Here is a 20,610-nt window from a genome sequence, read left to right on the forward strand (position 1 = left end):
ATATACGTGCGTCCAGGCGGACTCGTTCGCAGGGGCCGCAGTAACCGCACACGAGCCGAAAAGAGCTAAGGGCCTACTTGAAAGGCGCCACATCAACCAAGCCGCCTCTCATGTTTGGCTGTGTACAGGAGAGGTGACGGATATAGAAGAGACGCAAGCAGAATACAGATAAAGGCGAGCCACGGGAGGAGCGCAACACCGCCGAAGCGGTGTGGAGTCCCGGTGACTTGACAGGCATGAGCACCTCCCGAAAGCGGTACAGGCCCCTGGACTCCGCCGAGGAACGTGCAGTCACCGTCCATGAGCGCTTGCAGCTTCTGCCGCTGGAGAATGAGCAGTCGTACTGCTTCAGCTGGCCGGAGGCGCCGCTCACGCAGTGGCTGCAGGACGACGTGCCCTACGCCTCTCTCTACCAGCTCTATGCAAATACTGGTGGTGGTGTCGGCGGAGGTGGTGTCTCCTCTCACACGATGCGCAGCCAAGGTAGCGGGCTTGGTGACGCGGGCGTGGCTTCTGCAGCACTCGCTCTCCCCAAAGGTAAGAGCAAGCTCGTTGCGTCGTCGTCCGCTGGACGACGCGACGCACTCGTTCTGAGCTCACCAACAGGCATGACGAACTTTGCGGCGCCTCATCATCCGCGGAGTGTCGAGGTGCCGCCGGTATTCACCTTGGACGACTTCGAGCCGGCTCCAGCACAGCGCGCGCCGCCTTTGAGAGCCAGCGGCGGCGAAGGAGCCGCGAGCGGTGCGCAGTACGGTGGTGCTGGCGTGCAGCACCTTCTGAATCGCGTGCGAGACGCCGTGCGGCACGAATCCATAGTCACCGCATCGGCCGTCAAGTCAGAGGGCCTTGACGCCAAGGATGGGGCATCGCCATCGACAGTGCCGTCGCCATCGATTGTCGTCCAATCGGATGCCGCTGAACGTGCCATACCTCATCCCCTCGCTCCTCCGCGACCGCAGAGCATCAGAGAGGACTCTATCTTTTCTCTGTCGGCGACTCAGCTGGCCGACTTGGTGGCGGCAGGTGTGCCAGCGCTGCACGCATCGGCGGCCCGAGTCGACGCGCAGGGGCCATCGCAGCGCGCCCAGGCCCCGTACACCTCCGTGGCTACCTCAGCCGAAGACCCGCCAAGCGGTGAGGCGGGCACTGCTCCCATGCATACAAGGTACGCTTGCAGCGGCCACGGTCGACAACGAGGTGTCGGACTCGCCGAGCCAGCACGGCGTGAAATCGAGCACGAGATAGTGGGCCTCGAGTGGCGCACATGGTCCCAGTCGCAGCGCACAGCTGCAGCGCTGCAGCGTATCCTCTCCCTCGAAGCCGCCGTGCCCTTTGAAAGCAGCGGCGACGCACGACGCGATGCTTGGCGTGCCACCGTCTACCGCTTGTGGCTGCAGTGGCGCCAACAACGACTGCCACCGACACCGGAGAGGACAGCGTCTGACAAGTCTGCCGCATCCAGCACAAGAGCGGATACTCTTGGGCACGGCTTCAGTGGCGCCAGCGCGGTGCCGTCAGTGTCCAACTCTTCGTGTGACCTCGCCGCATCTGTGTCGCCTTCACCTGCGGCTGTCGCGCTTGCTTTCCCAAAAGGCGCCCTTGTGCCGTCACATCATCAGCCGCACCTTCCCTGGGGTGCGCCTCTCCTCGCCGGGGCGTACCTCTACTGCACTAGCAATGACTACTTCATCAGCCTTCCCTCGCCCACCACCAGTGCCACCGGGAGCGCCGGCAAAGGCGGCGGCAGCAACAGCGGCGGATCGCCAATGAACGTCACTACCACAGCGTCGATGTGGCCTGCCATGTCGCGCCGGCGCGGCACGTACAGCTTTCTGCGTTGGAAGGTGGAGTTGTATGAGGCACAGCTGTCCCGAACAACAGCCGCCGCCGACGATGACGAGGAAAACGACGATGAAGGCAACGAGGCGGTGGAGAGGGATAAGACCAAGGGCGTCGACGTCCGCGATCGCGGCAGCAACGGCAGTGCGACTGCTGCAAAGGTGCGCAGGTATTCGAAAGGCCCCTTGGGAGGGGCAGAGACCGACGCTCCTGCGTCGACGCATCGCTCTCGCCGCGGCGAGGATGACCACGATGGGTACGCAACCACTATCAGCCATTTCACAGGGCGTAAAGCCGCAACAGCCACAGTGGCGTCTTCCGCAGGCCACGCCGCCATCAACGGCGTCATGAGTGTCTCGCACATGAAGGCGTTGCTGCATACGACGGTGCTGACGCAGCCGTTGACGGAGCTGGAGATGGATGACGAACCGACGACAGTGATGGAGCGGTTGGCCTGCACTGACCTGCGGCGCGATACGGATGCGTGGCGTGTGTGGTTGTCAAGGGTGTGAAAAGGCTACCCGAGTTGCTGACGCCAAGAGGGAGGGATAGAGAGGCATGGAAAAGGTGCACATCAGTGTGGGCAGGGGAGGGCGGCGGGACGCGGCAGCTCTTGGACGGCTTTCCTCTAGATTCTGTACGTCGCGCATGACGGAACAGCCGCAGGTGTGTAGCGATGCCGGGCTACACAGTCACTGAACTTGCTTTTTTGTTGTTGTCATCGGTTCTCTACCCAGGCAAGTGAGGGAAAGGAGGAGTCTGGATGAACACACCACTCCCCTCCCCCCACCCTCCTCCCCAACACACAAATGTTGCGTGAAGGAGAGCGTCGCGCTGAAGCAACTCGGTTCCGTGTGAAGCTTTCAGCGAAGATGAGGATGAGAAAAGCCAACTTGTGCGGTAACCCTCTCATCCTCCGCACACGTGTGCGCATGGACGATGAGGACATTAGCCCCAATGCCCCTGCTCTTCGGCGAGCAGGGTGGCGGGGAGCGGTGCTGCCTGCATGCGCGGTGCGTTCCTTGCCAAACACACACATTTGCAAGGGTGCTTGCCATGCTTGCTTCGTTGCGTCATTGTCTTGCCTTTCTTCTCGCGCTTTTCATCGCTCCGCCCTCTCCTATCATGAACGTCTCTTCTACCTCTGCATCACCGATCCAACACCATCACATCCATCCAACATCCATCCAACAACGACATATACCGCTCGGGGCTCAGTTGTGTCTCCTCCTCTCTGTTGCTGTGTGCTAGTGCGGTTGTACTCTTCACAAACCACACACCACACACCTCCTCTTCTTTGGATTCTCTCTCTGCCTGTGCGTCTGTCCCCGTGCTGGAGCCGTGAGTAAGCGCGTGCACGCATTCACTGCCTTCCCAACTTCTCCTGGACGCGCACACACACATAAACCGCTGCTCCTTGTCGGCTATTCCTCGCCCACACCCTCCAGAGGGAACACTCCTGTGCGTTGCCGGCTAACGCACACGCCAAAGCATACACACACACACCTCCACGAGAAGACGCGAGGACGAACAGGTACCCAGGCGCGCCGACGAGAAGAGTCACGCGCCGTGACGAAGCCGAAAAAAAAAAACAAAGGCACGACAGGTAAGAAAACACTAACACCTTCAGAAAAAGCGACATCGTCATGTCGTCTGCGAGCAAGGCGTCGGGTGGAAAGTGGGTGAGCCCCCGCGTGCTGCAGTACAAGCAGCAGCAGGGCCCCACCACTGGCCCGGCGTCTGGTAACGGCGGCGCTGGCAGCAAGATCATGGAGGACAAGGCCATCGCTGCGGCCCGCATTAAGGATAGTCAGAGCAGCCCAGCACCGGAGGTGGAGGTAGCGGAGTCGAAGTTCTTCGAAGTGCAAGAGGCGACGGATGCTCTGAGCAACCTCGCGCACAACGCCGAATCGACGACCTACGAGCTGTGCGGGAAGCCAGTGGTGAAGCCGCACCAGAGCGCTGAGGAGTTCCACAAGATGATCATGGAGCAGGTCCAGAAGCAGGTGAAGTAGAGAGGCGGCGTGCACCGCTGACGACACCAAGCGATACGTCTTCGTGCTCATCTATTTTATTCTTTCTCTCCCTTTCTCTGTGTGTCGCCGGCTGCACGTCGCACACCTTCACAGAGACAGGCGCGCTCTACATGCTGACGTACTCGCCCATGCCGCTGAGCATTGCACACGTGCTAGTCACAGGCCGTGGGTGCTCAAGAGAGTCGCTGTCGATCTGTTTTCTTTTTGAATCATGGGATGCACGCCGACCTTCTTAGTGTGTGTGTGTGTGTGTGCATTTTTCTGGATGTGTTGTGTAGGCAAAGAGGGCGTCAGCGGGTGCGTGTGTGTGGGTCGACGTCATGCTTGCTGAAAAAAGAATAGAAAGGACGTATGCAGCGATTTACTGGTAGTGCTGGTGCTGGTTGCTCTCCCATGGCTTCCCCGTTGCCGTCCGGTTTTTGTGCGCGTATCTACGCCGATGTGCACATGTGCGCTCTGTGGTGTTCTCTGCCTCTTCCTTCTGTATTGCCTCACTGTTTATCTGTTGTGTGTCGTCGCTGTCTTCTCTTCTTTTTCTGTGTTTTTTTTTTTAATTTGGCGCGGTGTCGGCGCAGCGTGTGATGCGTGCGCATGATCGTGTGTACACGCACGCGAGAGTGCGTGTGGCAGTGACGGTGATCGGGGCGATATGTCTGGTGTGTATGGGTGCGTGAGTAGCTGTTGTGCGCCCCGCTATGTTGTTGCTATTTCTCTCTCTCGTGTTTGGCCAGGCGTCTCTCTAACCTCGTCCTTTGATCTGAAAAAGAAATGAAAGGCGAGCAAACAGCGAGCAACAGGTAACCCGAGGGGAAGGGTGAGGAGTGCGTGTAAGCAGTCAGAGAAAGAGCGGGTGGTGGTGATGCGGTACACAATCCCTATCCGAGCCCTTCTATGAGTTCTGGCGCATGCGTTCGTGAGTTTGTCCCCCTCAGCGCTCGACCACGGCCGGCCCTAACCCTCCTCCCGCTGCGATGGACTGAAAAAGGTAGAAGAACGGAAGCCCGACCGATGGTGGCCCGGGAGCCGGTATACCTTGCCGGTGCATCATCCAGTACGCTTGTCCATCGTTCGTCTTGCAGAAGCACCGGTCAGTGCCCACCTCCATCTTCCCTCGATCTCCTCCTTCGTTTTCACATGCACGTCTCCCGCCGATGTGATCGGCCACTTGCCAAGGAAGAGTATACACGGTGCCCTGCGCACACCCGTACATCGACAAGCGCACGACGCGTTGCAGCGTCGAACGCCTATCCTGGCGTCTTTTCCACTCCGACAAGGACGTCCATGGCTTAGCGAGGAGGCCGCCATTCTTATCTAAATACTTCTTCAGCCTGCACGGGGTGGGGTGGAAAATCGACGTCTAGCGCTCCGTCATTCCACCAACCCCCTCTCACAACATCTTCTCAAGCGACCTCAGCGAGAAGATGCTGCGCGCGGTGGGCGGGCTCGCTGCGGCGGCTGCAGTCGGCGCAGCAGCCTACACCACCTATCAGCAAGGGAATGAGCGACTGGTGCAGGAGCAGATAAGGCTGCTGATGACGAAGGAGAGAGAAGAGAAAGGAAGGGAAGAGAAACACGGGTGCAGTGGAAAAGAGGCTGCTGGCCCCCTCTGACGCACGCCAGCTCTCCATCTCTCCGCTTTTCTTGCGCACAGGCTTGCCCTTCACCCCCTACCTCCACCCTTCTTTGTGAGACAAGCAAGCAAAGAAGCCAAAACACGGAACGTGGCGCGAGGCCGATGATACGTGAAGGAATGCGGGGAAGAAGGGCGTGTGCGTCCAACTTAACCCTCTCTCTCCGTCGCAAGGCCAGAAGGTGGTGGGCGAGGCTGCATGGACGGGCACAGCTCACTCTTGGTATACAGTGCACCTACACACCGACCCCCCCCCCTGCTCCTCCTCCCGCCACGAGTTGTCGTAGCCTCTCGCTTGCCGCTGCTGTCGGTGTGTGCAGAAGCCCGCGAGAGAGAGAGTCGTGCGAATCATGTCTCACGAGCTACAACTGTCCGCATCTTCTCTCTTCCATACCACCATACCGCTTTCGGCTTCTCTCCTCGCTCACCACACCACACCCTCCCACTTTCTCCACGCCTCTGCACTGCAGAGAGCGAAGAAGACGCGACGCGTGAAGGCAGTTCTTGTCGGCAAGGAGAACGACACACATATACGCACGCTTGTGAGAGCGAGAGACGCTGCCAGCAGCAGGTGTATACATCGGCACGCTTCCGCACACGCACGTGTAAGCGTGCTATGAGGGTGTGTGTGCTGTTGTCGTAGCTGCTCTCTCCGTTCTCGCCGCAAGTCTCTTTCTCTCTGTCGGCCTGTCTGGGTGTCTTATTGCTCGTCTCATGCGTGAAACCAGCGTTGATAAGCCCCAGGTAGTCGTCCCTTTCTTTGCTTCCACTCCAACCATCCGCATACAATCTGACAACGCCCCGCATCCGCGCGTGCGCCGCGACGTCTCCGCTGCTACCACGATCACCTATAACAAACGCCTGGCAACAGACAGAGCGGAATACGAAAGGAACGACAAGCACGAGCGGCGATGAGCGACAGCGCTGACGAATTCACTGGTGAGCCGCAGCCGCCACTCTCTGACCAGAGCAGTATGGAGGAACAGGAAGTGCCAGAGACCATGGCAGCGCCGCCTGCTCAGGCCGAGGTAGACAGTTCAGGGCGTGACTCCGCGGTAGGGAACGCAGTCGCTCCTCCGCGTGCCGCTCAACGCGAGGACAGCAAGGCAGACTACGCTCAACTGAACGCGGCTGAAGAGGACCTAGCCGTCAATGTCGCGCACGATGTGCGTGCGCGCCCGGCATCCTCCTCCCTCCGCCTTCTCAACGGCGGCGACGACTACGACGAATCGCCCGAGTACGAGGAAATACCGGCAGCGGAAGATGAAAGCGGCGGCGTCGCCGGCGCTGATAGCGGCAGCCCTTTAAGGGCCGTGAGTGTAACAGAGCATCGCAACTCTGCGACCACCGCAGCGGCAACTCGCCAACCAACTCAAGGCACACAGGTAGACGCTGACGTGGACCTGGGAGAACAACATGGGCAATGCGGTGACGACCATGGTGGTGCTAGTGCTCGCGCTGCAGCTGGTTCGCGCGAGAGTCAAAGAACCGCCGATAATGCCTCGGCTGCCCCGCACGCAACCAAGCACCAGCCGGTAGCTCCGCCGCGCTGGGGTTTTCTCCCTCAAGCGCCTCATGGAACGGTTGAGGTGACCGTGACCCTGCTTCCGATGAGGGCCGTCACGCGGCTTACCGTACCCGTGCGCTGCCCTAGCATGTACCGTCCAACCGACGCAAAAACTACGGCAGCAGCTGCTTCGGGGCTGAACGGCAGCGCAGGAGACGGCGCAGGACCGCACTGGATTCTTGTTGTGAAGGATCTCTTCGAAGGCATCGCCGATCATCTCCTTGTCCACCCGCAATCCCTTCGGCTCTTCTACCAACACAAACGTCTGCGCTTCATGGAAACTCTCTTCTTGGACTGCGATGTCACGAGCGCCATGGCGGGCCGCAGCGGCGCCGGTGACGATGGCGGTGCCGCGGAAGGCGCTGTCAACGATCGTGCTGAGCCCATCTGGATTGCTGCCACCTTCCCAGCGGCCGAGGAAGAGCACCGCGCCGGCGCTCACGGAACGGCGCTCGCGCGCGACGACACCAATGGCGAGGATGAGGAAGCACAGGCGTCACTGATGGCGGTGCCGGCGCATCTCTGCAAACTCGGACCCGACAATTATGTCGCGCGGTGCATCCGCATCCGGCCGCACAAACTAGAAGTCCCACCCCAGGTCCTCGTTGAAGGACGCAGACAGGGGTACAGCTACGACGAAATGATCCAACGTATGCAGGCCCTTCAAGACGTTCTGCAGCTGCCGGCGTCTCACGGGGGAAGCGGCGGTGACGGCGCAGGTGATGGGGCATCCGAGGTGCGGCCGAATTTTGCCATTGTCGCCATACTTCAAGACGGCCCCGTGGCTCCAGGGAAGGTGTATCTCGGCGGGTACCGTGACAAGCGTCACCCGGAGAACGTGAGGCTGCACGCTGCGACTCAGCTTTACCATCTCGACCTAGAGTACTCCCCCTTCGCTGCGACAAAGGGCTTGTCGACTAGTCGGTGCACTCGCCAGACGCAGACCCTCGGCATCTCGCGCAGCTGCCAGACACACCGGGAGGTGTGTGTTCAGACGCCGCGCATTGACCTGCTCCTGGATGCAGCGCACGACTTTATCGTGGTGGCGCGGCCGTACTTCACGGCGGCTGAGCTGCAGGCGTTGCGGGTGGAGATGGCGATTATCATTCAGAAGATGTACCGCCAGTGGAAAGCTCGACGCATCCGCGCTGAGCTGGAGGCGGCTGAGGCAGCGCGTCAGCATCGCGCCGGGGTACGCCAGGGTCGGGAGGAGGCACTGCAGATGGCCGTGGAGGACGCTGCACAGCTGCGCCGCGATGACCCGCGCAGCGCCGCCGACTTTGAGCGCTTGAAGCAGGACGTTCTTAACTGGCGCGCCGACGAGGCGGCGCGCATCCAGTGCGACCCGTCGCTGTCGCCGGCTGAGGTCAGGGCGGCGTTGCTGGCGCTCACAGAGACGGAGCTGAAGCTCCTTCAGCAGCTCGATCAGCGCCGTCGCGAGGTCGGAAAGACGCGGCAGGAAAGGCGTTTTGTGCAGACGCTAAACCGCATGGCCGCCCCCAAGCAGTGGGGCACCGTGCACGTGCGCACCCCCGAAACACAACGTGCTGCCGAGCTGCGCGACTTGTACGAGCGGCTCTGTCTCACCTCTAGCGGCGTTGTTGCAGCGGTGAAAGCCTCTGCATCGTCGCCGAGCAAGGCGCAAGGCGGCTTTGGCTCCTCGCCGTCTCCGACGTCGGTGGGACCGATGGCAGGGAACGTTGTGCGCAGCCCGGCATCCGCCTCACCGTCGCCATGGGCAAACACGGCAGCTGTCGGGTCTGCGCTGGCTGCAACACCGACGATGGTCAACGCCGTTGGTGGCCTGCCGTCGGCGACCGCAGCCCGGCTAGACATCCTCTTGCGCGTCAAGTGGACAGTGCGGGAGTTCAGCGCCAGCTCGCTGCTCACGCAGGAGCTGTGCGAGCTTGTCGATCGTGAGGCGGACCTGCTGCACCGTGGCCGCAAGGAGGCGTCTCTGGCGAGCCTGCGGAAGCGCATTCAGTTCTTGTTCGCGCAGTTCATCGAGGACCCGCAGTACAACCCCATCGCAAGGGAATTCGCCCAGACAGCGCGCGACCGCGTGCGCATCAAGGCGGCTGAGCTGACGCAAGAGAAGGCGAAGCCCCGGAAAGGGCAGACGACAGCATCCGTCTAGCGAATCAACGGCACACCAATGAAGGAAAAGGCCAGCAGCGCATGCAGAAATCAGGGTATCGCAGCACGGGGAGGGTGTGTGCACGCCTTCCCCTCCCTGGCGTCGTCACTTCGACGGTTTGCATCACTGAGGATGTTTCGCCCAAGGCATCGGAGGAGAGAGGCGGGTGTCGTCACACGTTCTCCTCCGCTGCATGCGTGCGCGTGTTTCTGCAGTAGCGTGTGATGCTGTTCGTCCCTTTTTTTATTGTGCATTTCGCCTGTGAGTCGTTGCGGTCCCATCATGTATAAAACAGTGGAACGAGGGAACACAGAAAAAGCGTAGACTCGAGTGAGAGAGAGATAGGAACGGTACGAATGGTCTAGTGACGGGGGCGGGAGGCGGGTGGTGTGGATACCGGCTGAGCTGTGGTCGCTGTTGTGTGCGGCGTCTCATGTGCCCACTCCGCTCTCCCCTCTTGGCATCCCTTTTTTCGCCCTTGAAAACTCCTCATCATAGCGTTCGTGATGCTGGCTAACTACTGCCGCCGCTGTGCTTATCTTCTCCTCCCTGCCTCTCTCTCTGGTGGCTTGGCTTCTTTATGAATCTGTATCTGTTTGAAGTTGTGTTGTAGGGTTTGACGCTAGAGATGTGTTCGTCGCTGTGGTTGTGTGCTGTGGTAAGCGGGTGGGTGGGTGGAAGGGGGCGGTGATTCGCGTCGTCGCCCCATTCTCTCTCGCGCGCGCGCCTTCGGCCCCCCTCCCCTCCCTGCCTCTCGTGCGCGGCTGCAGACATGATGTGGTGACTATGTAAACAAGCCTATCAACAGCGCAGGCGAAAAGGGCATCAGCCCATGGACATGCACGAGGAAAGGGGGTCTGCATGTGTGCACGTGCGCGCGTTGTCTGTTTCTCTGTGCGCCATGTACATTCTTACGCTTCTGTTTTACGCCCCCACCACACACACACACACTTTCATTTTGCGTGGGTAAGCTCCCGTATGCGCTTCTCCCCCCTCCCTCCCTTCCTTTGGGTGAGCTGCGAGGTGAAAGCAGCACACAGCATAAGCAGCGCGCGCGAATGCGGACGCGCAGTCGCGATGGTGGGTGGTCGCGAAGGCGTCAGTGTTTCCATCCGTGTGGATGCGTGCGTGAAGCTCGGCCCCTCTTGTTCTCTCTGCCCTCGCACGCTGTGCCGCCCGCAACGAGTCGAGCTTGAATGAAGTGACAAAACAAAGGCATGCACATGAGGATGCAGCGAATGTTAGACACAGCGGTAGGCGAGCGGAGAAGCTCTGCCATAGCGATGCACTCTGTACAATGAGAATGGAAGAGCGAGCGTGGCACCCCTTAGGGCGCCGATGATGGTAGCATTTACCCGCCTCACTAGCGCTGCGTGTATGTGTGCTGCACTGAGCCACGCTCTGTCACTGCCACGCGCGTTTGAGAATGCCTTTGTACTTGTGCGAAGAGACTCGTCGTCTCGCATTCCCCTCACCCCCTCCCCCTCCTTCCCTCCCTCTCTCCCCTTTTCATCCTCCCTTCTCGCTCTTCGCATTTTGGCCGCGAGCTCGGCTCCCGCTCACTCGCGGTGGTCGCGGTGCGTGCCCTGCGCGTCCCTCTCTGAACGACTCGGCTCGCTCGCTTTGTTTTTCTTGTCCTCGTGTTTTGGTGTGCGCCTCTCGCTTAGCCCGCACTGTTCCCGCCCACGTCATCGCCGTTGGCGCACAACACCTTCGTGGTAAAACTCGCCTGCTCTGCGTCCACCAATCTGCGTTGCACGCGCACACCGCACTACCACGCCTTGCTCCCGCGCCACCGGCCAGCGCGGGAGCACAGCAGCTGCCGCTACCGCAAGCGCCCACTGCGACCGGGCGCAAGCAAAACGCCCCCAGACGACAACACGGAGAGTTACCACACACCGCGCACGCACGCAAGATTCATTGCGTTTTCCCAGTTGGCGTCTCACTGTTACCAAGATGAGCTTCGAAGGACTGCAAGGACTGCTGAAGAAGAAGAAACAAGAGCAGCGTCAAGGAGCTTCAGATGGACCGGCTGCAGCGGCCGCGGCAGCTGCCAACGCCTCGGCACACACGCAAGCCCTTGCTGGAAGCGCTACAGCGGCCCACAAGAGTGCTACACCCACTAACACAGCACATGCAGCTCCTAACGGCGGCGGTGGCAGCAGCGGCAATGGTGGATCCGGCAGCACCACCTATGATCCGTACGCAGCCGCTCTGCAGAGCGTGCAAATCTTGCAGCAGCAGCAGCAGCAAGAGCAGCAAGGAATGCTCAGCAGCACTACGGCAGGCCAGAAGCGCCCCCGGGAGGATATGGTGCAGGCATCGAAGCTGGTCGGAGCTGTACACACCTCTAACGGCTCGTCCGCCGCTGAAGCGAGTGACGAGCTCAATGTAAGGTCGGGTGCGTCAGCCAGCACACCACCGACTGCCTCACTCAACGCGCCTGTAGTGCCGTCGGTGAAGAGCGACGACGACGTTTTGGCGCAGCGTGAGATGGGCGTTGCGGTGCTTCAGATGTGCCTTACTAAGCTGGAACACTACTGGGCCGCGGAGCGAGCGTCAAGCAAGGCTCTTGCGTCTACTTGCTATTCGGTCACAGCCACTGCTCCAGTGCCCGCTGTGCCGCAGCCGCAGCACCAGCCGTCGTCTGCCGGTGCTCTCCTTGAATCGAGTGACTCACTGCCCGCGCTGTCGTCTCTCCTTTCTATTCCGCGCGCACTGCGCGACTACCTCGTGGCTCAGTTTGTGGCACCAAATCCTGGCGCCACGCGTGCGACAGGGCTGCCTGAGATGACGGTGCTGGATCGTGAGTTTGAGCTTCTGGCCGAACTGAAAGCGGAGATGGAGGCAGAGCCGCCGAACGAGGCGGTGGACAGCGCGAGCACCGTCGATACAAAAGCTCACCAGGTGCCGGAAGAGCAGCGTCAACTCGCCGAGCTCCTGTGTGCGCTGTGGTACCTCGTTGCGCTGTTCTGGCAGCACAGCCTCGATCCGCACCAGCGCAATGGTCGGAGCTGTGCAGCGTCGACCGCCATGCCGCGAGAGGGGCCGCTGGCACCAGCGCAGCAGGGCTGGTCACCCGCCGTCTACCTTGGCCTTCAAAACGCGCTGCCGGCTGATGTGCGACTTCTGCAGGGCCGCGCCATTGCCGAAGAAGTGGACCGGTGGCGAGCGCTGGCCCGCACCCGGCAGAACGCGCTGGAGCTGCTTTCCTACGTCTGCAGCGACTACGACACCTCTGCTGCGGCGTCGTCGCCATCGACCACGGCAGCAGGCTTTATTATTCCATCCGACCTTCGCAAGAATCTGCACACCATGGTGGTGCGCCACCTGCAGCAGGAGCGTAACTTCATGGCGGTGCGGCAGGACTACGTGGATATCACAATGGGCACAGCAAACTGGAAGCTTGGGCTATTCTCTGGTGGCGAGGTGCACATGCGCCGGTCGATGGAGCGGGTGGAGCGCAACCGGATCGCGCACCTGCTGAACAACGAACACGCGACGCAACTGCTGCAGGCGGTGCGAGAGCTGACCATATTTGTGGAGCACCACGCTCTTGCGAGGACTTCGCCCTTCTTTTGCCCAGCGTGCGCCACTTCCACCATGACCGCGTAGTGATCAAGGCGCAGGGGGGCAGGAGGAAGAAGGGTCGCGGTTGCCGCGTCGACTGTGCGCCTGTGCAAGTCTGGGCCTGTGTGACAGAAAAGACACACGCGAACAAGTGAAGTAGCGTTAGCACAGCAACAGAAGGTAATGAGATAGCCACCTCGAAAACCTGGCAGCCTTGATTGCGCAGGCTACGCTTGTGCGCATAGACACGCATGCAGGAATACAAGCCCGTTCTCCACGTCAACACGGTGGCGGACAACGAGGATCTCTTCTTTTTTTTCTTTCGTGCATAGCAGCTGGCGCACCAGCTCACTTTGAAGGCAACCGGCTTGCCATACGATCACGCGCATGTCTGACCGTGTCCGTGTCAAGCGTAGAATTCGATGGTTTTCGATTTCGTGTCTGGCTTTCCCACCTCACCCCCTCGCACCACTCTTCCTACCGCCGCTCCTTCGCCCTCTCCTCTTCCCTTCTTGTGCAAGGTACTCTCTTTCTCCCCTGTCGCCGTTTTCATCAGCACCGCGTGCGCTAAGCCACGTGGAGGTGCCAACGCAAAGAGACACTCATCCCCACCGCCTCCATCGCAGATCGCGCGGCGCTCCCTCTTTCAGATCGCCATCGTCACACCTTCGCCTCATTCCTTCGTGCGCACTCTCTCTCTCTCTCATGATAGCTCACCTCCACTGAATCCCTCTCTGTATGCCTGCATACATACAGATATAGATACCTAGATATGCGGACACGTCTCCACCCTCTGCCTCTCGCCCTCTCGCCCGGTGCTCTTCATCCCTCTTCCCCACCCCCACTCCTCCTCATCCCCCGTTTACTGTGGTGTTTGTATTCTTGTTTGAGTGCCATCTGCGCGCGCTCACATCGCCTCTGCATTCCGCACGACACACCCCTGTCCTCCGTACTCGCGTTTGCTGGGGGTGGGTGGGTGTCGGCTATGGGCCCTCTAGGCTTGCCTTGCTCCCTCTGCCTCTTTTAGCGGGGGTGGGTGGGTGGGTGAGGGATGCGTGCTGCTCTTCTCGACGCTCGCCTCCTGCCTCCTTATCCCTGCCAAATGCCGGGCCAATTTTGGTGGTGACAGGGCCAAGCACCTACGACGTGTAGGGGAATTCAGAGCGATGCATCGCTGCTGATGTCGGCGGTCAGGTCGTGGATGGCGTGGCGCCAGAGTAACCCCGCGAATGGTTTCCTTCCCGACGAAAACATCAAAACACGAAAACAGATCACGTAAACGTGCGCTCTCGCTCTCTCTCTCTCTCGCTCGGCGCGCGTGCAAACGCCGCCTTCGCCTGCTGGTGTGACGGTTGTGTTTTGTATGGTTTGCCTTGCCGCTGTTGCTCCAGCTTTCTGGCACGCTTGCTGTACGTAGGAGGGAGTGCGACCGATGTGTCAGGGGGTGCACGCCGGGAAACCCCTCCGCCCAGTCATATTCACAGATACGTGCCTGATTCGCTTCTCTTTTTTGTCTAAGAGAAGAGCGCCACGGAGCTCAACACATTCGTGCCAGAATGCGCAGAGGAACCCAAACGAACACCTACGCTGCACTTGTTGTGATTTTTTGTTCCGCTTTCTGCTACCTCTCCTCCGTGTCTTTTGCGTCGTCTCGTCTTTTATGAGCGCATGTGCACACGCCTGTGTCTGTAGAGCATGCCTGGTCGTTGACTTGCATCAGCCAACAGCACCGCCGACAAGATGGTGCGGACATGGGCGACCAAGTGCTGCGGTCGTCAACACGAGTGAACAGCATGGCAGCAGGTCCATCGTAACAAGAAAGAGATCGTTGTTGACGGCAAAATGTCGTTCGTTGGCGAGAGCGATTCTTATAAAAAAAATAAAAGGGAGAGGCGAGGGGGACGGTGAAGGTCCTCGGGCGGGGCGGGGCAACCGGGAGTTTGACGAGTTGATGGTCGGGGGAGTGGATCGAATTAGAGGCCACACACACACGTGAGTGCTCCCATACGATCATACGGAGAAGGAAAAGAGAGGGAGAGCGAAAGATAGTCGTAGAGGGCCCATGCACGCGTGTCTCGGAGTGTGCGCCGGTGGTGTCACTGGACACTGGCAACGCTCTCGCTCTGTTTCTCTCCCCTCCCGCTGCCTCTCGATTTTTTTTTTTGCCGTCTTCTGATGGGGTGGGCGGATACGGAACCCCTTGGCGCTTTTCGCTGTTGCTCTCCCTCGGAAGGCCACGCCAAAGTGGAAAAGGGGCATGCGCACGCACAAAGCCGCACGGCTCGTGTCGGATCACGTGCTGGATGCTCCCTTGGGCCTGTGGCAGTGCTGTCGCTGTCTTCTTTTTGGCGCGTGCGCTTGATGTTCCTTTCCTTTGCTTGCTTCGTACGGCCACCCCACTCTCGGCGCGTGCTCTCATTGATAAGCTCTCCTACATGCTTCTTCTCCACTGCCACCCCACCCCCTCTCCACCTCCTTCTTCCCTACTGCACATGTGTGCATCTCACCCCAGCACACATACCAGGAGATCTCCAAACAGAGAGGGGGCTTCTGCATCGATCTGCCGGCCGGCCATTGGCAACCGAAGTGCAGGGTATGCGCGCCTGCGATGTCGCATATTCGATGTGCGCTCATCCTCTCCGCTGGCGTGGCAGCCGGCGTGAGCACCGCCCCATACCTTTGCTTTTCTGGCCAGACGCCCGCTGCGCCACCGTCGCGTCTACCTTTCTATGCTGCGCGCCGCTCGGCGTCCGGCTTTCATAGCGGCAGCAGTAACGGCAGCCCAGCCGAGGAGGATGCCATGGACGCTGCCAGCAGGCAGGCGAGCGTGGCTTCTGTGACGGAAGGTCTTTCATCCCTCTACAGGTGTGCGTGTGAGCTGCTGGACTTGTCAACGCGAGCGCTGATGGAAGGGACGGCGACGGCTGCGGCGGTAGCAGCCGCAGGTGCACATGCGGCTGCCAACGCCACTACAGCAGGGCTATCACATCGCTCGCCGGTTTGCAGCGGCGACGCCGTTGTCCAGTGTGCCGGTCGTCATCTTAGTGGCGCCGCCGAGGTGGAAAAGCACGTTGCCGATTTTGCCACTGACGCCGAAGTGACGTTATGTGCGTCTGCACAGTCGGTCCTCAACGAGAGGACCGCGGTGCTTCGCGCGGCGCCGCACAAGCTGAAGGATCGCTTCCTGCACTACGCGAAGCGCGACCCGGCAACAGGAGAGCTTGTTCTTAGCCTCGAGGGATTTGTGCGCTGCATGCTCTTATTGCCTAACGACGGCGACGCTGACGTAGGGTGGCGTCGCACGGGCTCTGGCGCCGCAAGCGACAGTGGTGCGGTGACACACAAGAGCCCCTCGACGACTTTCTCTGGCACTGCTGATATCTCTGTCAACCCTTTCTGCGCGAAGGCTATCGGCGGCCGAGGCCAGTCACGGTGTCACTCGTCCTGGCTGCAGCAGCTACCTCGAGCTGTGCAGCAGCGCTTCGTGCAGCTCTTCCACTGGGTCGATCTCAACCGAAACAACTTCATTGGATATGCTGAATTCGTGATGCTCTTCACCTTCCTGTCCACACCACAGCAAACGCTGAAGCGCGCCTTCAGCGTGTTCGACTTGGAAGACAGCGGCCGCCTGAGCGAGTGGGAGTTTTGCCACCTCCTGAACACGATCATGGTGGATCCGGCGGTGCAGGTGCGCTACGCTGCCGCAACGAGCGGCGCTGGTGGCCGTAGAGGGGCCGCCGCAGCGGCCTCGCCCTCCTCGGCGTTCGCCTCGGCAACACCTCAGACCATTACTACAGCAAGGGCACCGCACTTGGCCCCATGCGTTCCACCGACCCCCGAGGCAGCCACGCCAGCGGTCGCTTCAGCGCCCCGCCCAACCACTGCGAGGCGCGCAGGTACGTCGCGGCGCAGTGAGCAAGAGCGGCGGAGTCAGAAGGATTGCCTGAATTTTGAGATTTCATCGGAGCTCATGCGGCCGTTGCTCTTCGGTCCTTTGCCACTGCAAGTCAGCGCCGCGCCCGGATCGACGAATTATGACCGCAAAGCCGCCCTCGCCGCTTCGGTCTTGACCAGCAATGCGGTCCAGGGTGCCGCAGCGGTTGTAGGCTCGGCAACGAACGACACTGCCGGCGGGATGTTGCCCTCGCCTCGCGCTGTTTCGCAGCTGCCAGACATCAGCCACTTGGCCTGGTGGCAAAAGTGGGGTGACACTTGGCGCTGCCTTCTCAGCAAGGTGTGGACACCCTACCCGTCTTGCGCACCAGCCAGCTGCGACGCTGCGTGCGGCACCCTCGCGGTAGCCTCTATAACTGAGCCGGCCGCCATCGCTGCCACTGCGGCTCCATTCCGCCTGTCTCAGCTACAGTTGGCGGCGCAGGAGGATTCGCTGCTGCATATGGTCTCGTATCCCACCTTAGTGTACCGTCTGGACTACCTCCGTTCGCAGCTGCGTGCCATCGAGTTCGGCCTTTGCGACCCAGCCAACACCGGCACCATTTCTCTGGACGATTGCCGTCGCCTCCTCCGCGGGGACGTCCGAAGGACCGTGAAAGCGGAGCATCCAGCGCTGCAGGAGCGGCAGCAGCAGGCTGACGAAACTGCCGTGACGTGGCACTTTTATCAGAAGATGCTCGACGTGATACGAGAGTCCGACAGGATTTTGGCGGCCCTGCGGCTCGCCTTAGACGCCATGCCGCCGGTGCCCGAGGAGACGCTGCGAGGTGGTGCCATCCCCGACGAAGCGCTGGAGGCGGCCACGCAGGCGATCCCGGAAATGGTGAGGCTGAGCGTCCTGCATTACACGTCGAGAGCCGCCGAGGGCGCGGCAGTCGATGGGGCGCCACTGCCAGCAACAGCAGAAGTAACGGCCTCGCAGGATGACGGTCGCAATGTCGCAGATCGTAGCCCCTTCAGTCCAGCGGACGTTACGACGGCGGATGCAGCGGATGGCAAGAGCGTGGGCGAGGGGCGTGCGGCTTCCCGTCATTTGAAGGCGTCGCTGGTGCGGCCCACGGCGCTCACGTGGAATCAAGTCGACCGCGTGCTTGTCATGCTCGGCACTGTGACGCAGCTGAGCGAGGCTGAGCGGTCGCTGTTTCGTGCTCTGCTGGACGACGACGGCTCTGACTCGCTGTCGCCCGCCGAGTTCGCCCGACTGTGCACGCTGAAGGAGGCGTTTTTTGCCCAGCAACTGCCTCGTTTTGACGAGCCGAAGCGGAACGCCGTCCAGCAGTTCTTCCACTGCATGCAACAGCTCGAGTGAGAGGATCCGTGGTGGCGTGCGCTTTTCTGTCGGTGTATCCATGTAGCATGTATCTGCTGATATCATAGCACGTCAAGGCATTGCCGCGGCTTCGGAAAGAAAAAAAAAGACATCGCATCGACAAGAGACGCAAAGACGCGTGCGCATGCGTTTGTGTTTGATGCCTCTGAGTGGGAGGGGCAGCGTCTTTTCAGTGTGTGCGTGTGCGTGTGCGTCTTGGGCTGAAAGCGCGCGCTCATCATTGCTGCCGCACGCGACGATTCTCCGACTCGCGGCACGGCAGCAGGAGGGGAGAGTAACAGCCCTCTAAGGAGGGTGTCCGGGGCGGGGGCAGCACATGCGAGATAGAGAAAGTGGAGAAACATAAAGCGCCGAGGTACGCGCCGAAAGAGGGGTGAGAGGTGCCGTCCCCCGACGTGTCTCTCTGCGTTTCTCTCGTGATACTCCCCACCCCCATCCCCAAAGCAGAAGAAAGGAGAGGGGCGCTGCAGGTGGGGCTTGCGTGCTCGCAAAATGTGTGGAGATGCGCGCGTCGTTCGCAAACCGATCGAACGGCACCCATGAGGGCGCCAAGCCCGCTCCTCCTTTGCGCACCTACACATGGTCGCGCTGTTCACGCATCCGCGGCGATGAAGAGCGCCTTTGCACACATCTTCGCCATTTGCCCCGCTTCTGTTGGCCCTATGCTCTCGGACTGCCTTCATCTTTTCGACTCACTCTCTCGCCCGACATGTTTACGCGTGTGTGTCTGTGTTTGCGTTTGTGCGTCTGCTGTGGGGCGAGCAAGCGATGCCGTGGCTGCTGCTCTGAGCTCCTCGCCGGTGTGTGGCCAGCCAAAAGGAAAGCGACGCTGCGAAGTGCGTCGACTCGCCCCACACTCCCCCGCCGCCGCCCCATACACGCACACGCACGCACACAAACCGCACCAGCGCGCAGCTAGGTAGACCACCGGCGAAAACGAAATCTCCCCCCTCTCCCCCCCCACCACCACCCACGCAACCACCCAGGCAAAAGACAAAAAACGACCAGATACCACGGAGACGGGAGGGAGCTGGACGCTGTGCGTGCGTGCGCGTCCACGGCCCGCCTTCGGTGCTGCTTCTGCGCGAAGAGGAAAGAAGATTTACCTCGTCATGAAAGACGTCTTCTCTCAAGCTACACAGCTCCGTTACCTCCCGTTGAGGCGCTCGTCACACGCGGCCACACAACCGGCATTCATCGCCTCAACTCTCTATGTGTGCGCGCGTGTGGATCTCGCCCTCCTTCATCACCATCACCACCACCGCCTGCGTGTGGTGCCGAGTGAAGCATTGATCGCGGCGCTCGGCGCTGAAACACGCGAGTAACAGCGGAATTGAAAAGGGTGTGCCCCCGGTGTCGTCGTGTGTGCACATACGGTAGTGCGCTCTGCCCGACGACGAGGCGCTGCTTCAGCGGGACCAGCCGCGCGCGGCAGCCCCCCTCCTTGATCGCGCAATCGTGTGCATTTTTTAAGATAGCCAAGAAGCTCGCACACACACCGTGCCTTCACTTATTAACGTAGCGAACGAAGAGAAAACATGACGAGCCCCGGCACCGTCGGCGATGTCGTGGATGCATTCAGCTCGGTCCCACCCGCTCACATGCCGGGGCGCCTTGGCAACTATGCGGTGCAATACCTCTCAAACCATATTGGCTCCCTCGTGCAGTCAGTTCCGGTAATGTTCGTGTACGTTCTTTTCATCGGGTATCCCCTTTTCGTTGGGCTGCTTCGGGTCGTGCGGCCGCTCTTGGAGAGCTGGATCATGGGAAGCAGTGTGATCCTCGGCACGGTTGTAGGACTCCCATACATCAAGCGTAACATCATCGTCCAGCTGCCGCCGTTTTTTTTCGTCGAAGTGCCGAACCACAACATTCTTCTACAGAACGCGGTGCTCATGTACGTGTGCCACCACCTCTGGCGCCAGAAGCCACTGCCGTCGCGTTTCTTCTTCCAAAGCGCCCACCTGGTTGCGTTGCTCGATCCCTATCGCCCCTGGCACGCTTACGTAAACGCCCGGTCGCCGTTCTACGTTGGACCGAGTAAGACCAACAGAAGCAACCCAGCGGACGTCCTCACAGAGACGCAGCTCGAACGCCTTCGCCTGATAAAGATACCGCACAAGTCGTGGACTCCTGTAATGTCCGACGACATCGAACTCTATTTCAAAGAAGAGCCGCTGGCCGTAGCTCATTATAGCATTCCATGGACACGCCGCACCCTGTCGTTGCGCTGCCGCGCCGCCCCCGGATCTGCAGCGAAGCTGGACGAATTCGTGCAACGCGCGCTGGAGGTGTTCGCGGAGGGGGCACCGGGCAAAGAGGACGACGCACTGCGGTGGTTCTTCGCGTACGGGGGCGAGTCTGACGACAAGGTGTTCTTCAACCAGTATGTGCTGCGCAGCAACAAGGGCTTCGACACGCTATTCTTCCCGCAGCGCGACGCGACGCTGACGCTGATCAATCAATTTATGCAGCGGCGCGGCCGGTTCGCCGTGGAGGGGTTCCCGCAGAGGCTGGGGTTCCTTGTATACGGGCCGCCGGGGA

The 20,610-nt window shown here is 60.6% G+C and overlaps 6 protein-coding genes across 6 annotated transcripts; all 6 read left to right on the plus strand.

The window, feature by feature from the left end:
• Nucleotides 1-236: 236 nt before the first annotated feature.
• LDBPK_220710 (hypothetical protein, conserved) lies at nt 237-2,354 on the plus strand (the record flags this gene model as incomplete). The annotated part of the gene is made up of 1 exon (XM_003860771.1): nt 237-2,354. The coding sequence occupies one exon, from the start codon at nt 237-239 to the stop codon at nt 2,352-2,354; it is 2,118 nt and encodes a 705-aa protein (XP_003860819.1).
• A 1,134-nt stretch (nt 2,355-3,488) lies between these two features.
• LDBPK_220720 (hypothetical protein, conserved) lies at nt 3,489-3,857 on the plus strand (the record flags this gene model as incomplete). The annotated part of the gene is made up of 1 exon (XM_003860772.1): nt 3,489-3,857. One exon carries the CDS (start codon nt 3,489-3,491, stop codon nt 3,855-3,857), a length of 369 nt encoding a protein of 122 aa, XP_003860820.1.
• Nucleotides 3,858-6,419: 2,562 nt separating this feature from the next.
• Nucleotides 6,420-9,212, plus strand: LDBPK_220730 (hypothetical protein, conserved; the record flags this gene model as incomplete). The annotated part of the gene is made up of 1 exon (XM_003860773.1): nt 6,420-9,212. One exon carries the CDS (start codon nt 6,420-6,422, stop codon nt 9,210-9,212), a length of 2,793 nt encoding a protein of 930 aa, XP_003860821.1.
• A 1,956-nt stretch (nt 9,213-11,168) lies between these two features.
• LDBPK_220740 (hypothetical protein, conserved) lies at nt 11,169-12,827 on the plus strand (the record flags this gene model as incomplete). The annotated part of the gene is made up of 1 exon (XM_003860774.1): nt 11,169-12,827. The coding sequence occupies one exon, from the start codon at nt 11,169-11,171 to the stop codon at nt 12,825-12,827; it is 1,659 nt and encodes a 552-aa protein (XP_003860822.1).
• Nucleotides 12,828-15,390: 2,563 nt separating this feature from the next.
• Nucleotides 15,391-18,045, plus strand: LDBPK_220750 (hypothetical protein, conserved; the record flags this gene model as incomplete). Its single annotated transcript, XM_003860775.1, has 1 exon — nt 15,391-18,045. The coding sequence occupies one exon, from the start codon at nt 15,391-15,393 to the stop codon at nt 18,043-18,045; it is 2,655 nt and encodes an 884-aa protein (XP_003860823.1).
• A 1,559-nt stretch (nt 18,046-19,604) lies between these two features.
• LDBPK_220760 (hypothetical protein, conserved) lies at nt 19,605-20,609 on the plus strand (the record flags this gene model as incomplete). The annotated part of the gene is made up of 1 exon (XM_003860776.1): nt 19,605-20,609. A coding segment is annotated over one exon (1,005 nt), but the record flags the coding sequence as incomplete, so codon positions are not given.
• Between the last annotated feature and the right edge of the window lies 1 nt (nt 20,610).

This window comes from Leishmania donovani, chromosome 22 (genome assembly GCF_000227135.1).
Source record: "Leishmania donovani BPK282A1 complete genome, chromosome 22".
NCBI classification, from domain to species: Eukaryota; Euglenozoa; class Kinetoplastea; order Trypanosomatida; family Trypanosomatidae; genus Leishmania; species Leishmania donovani.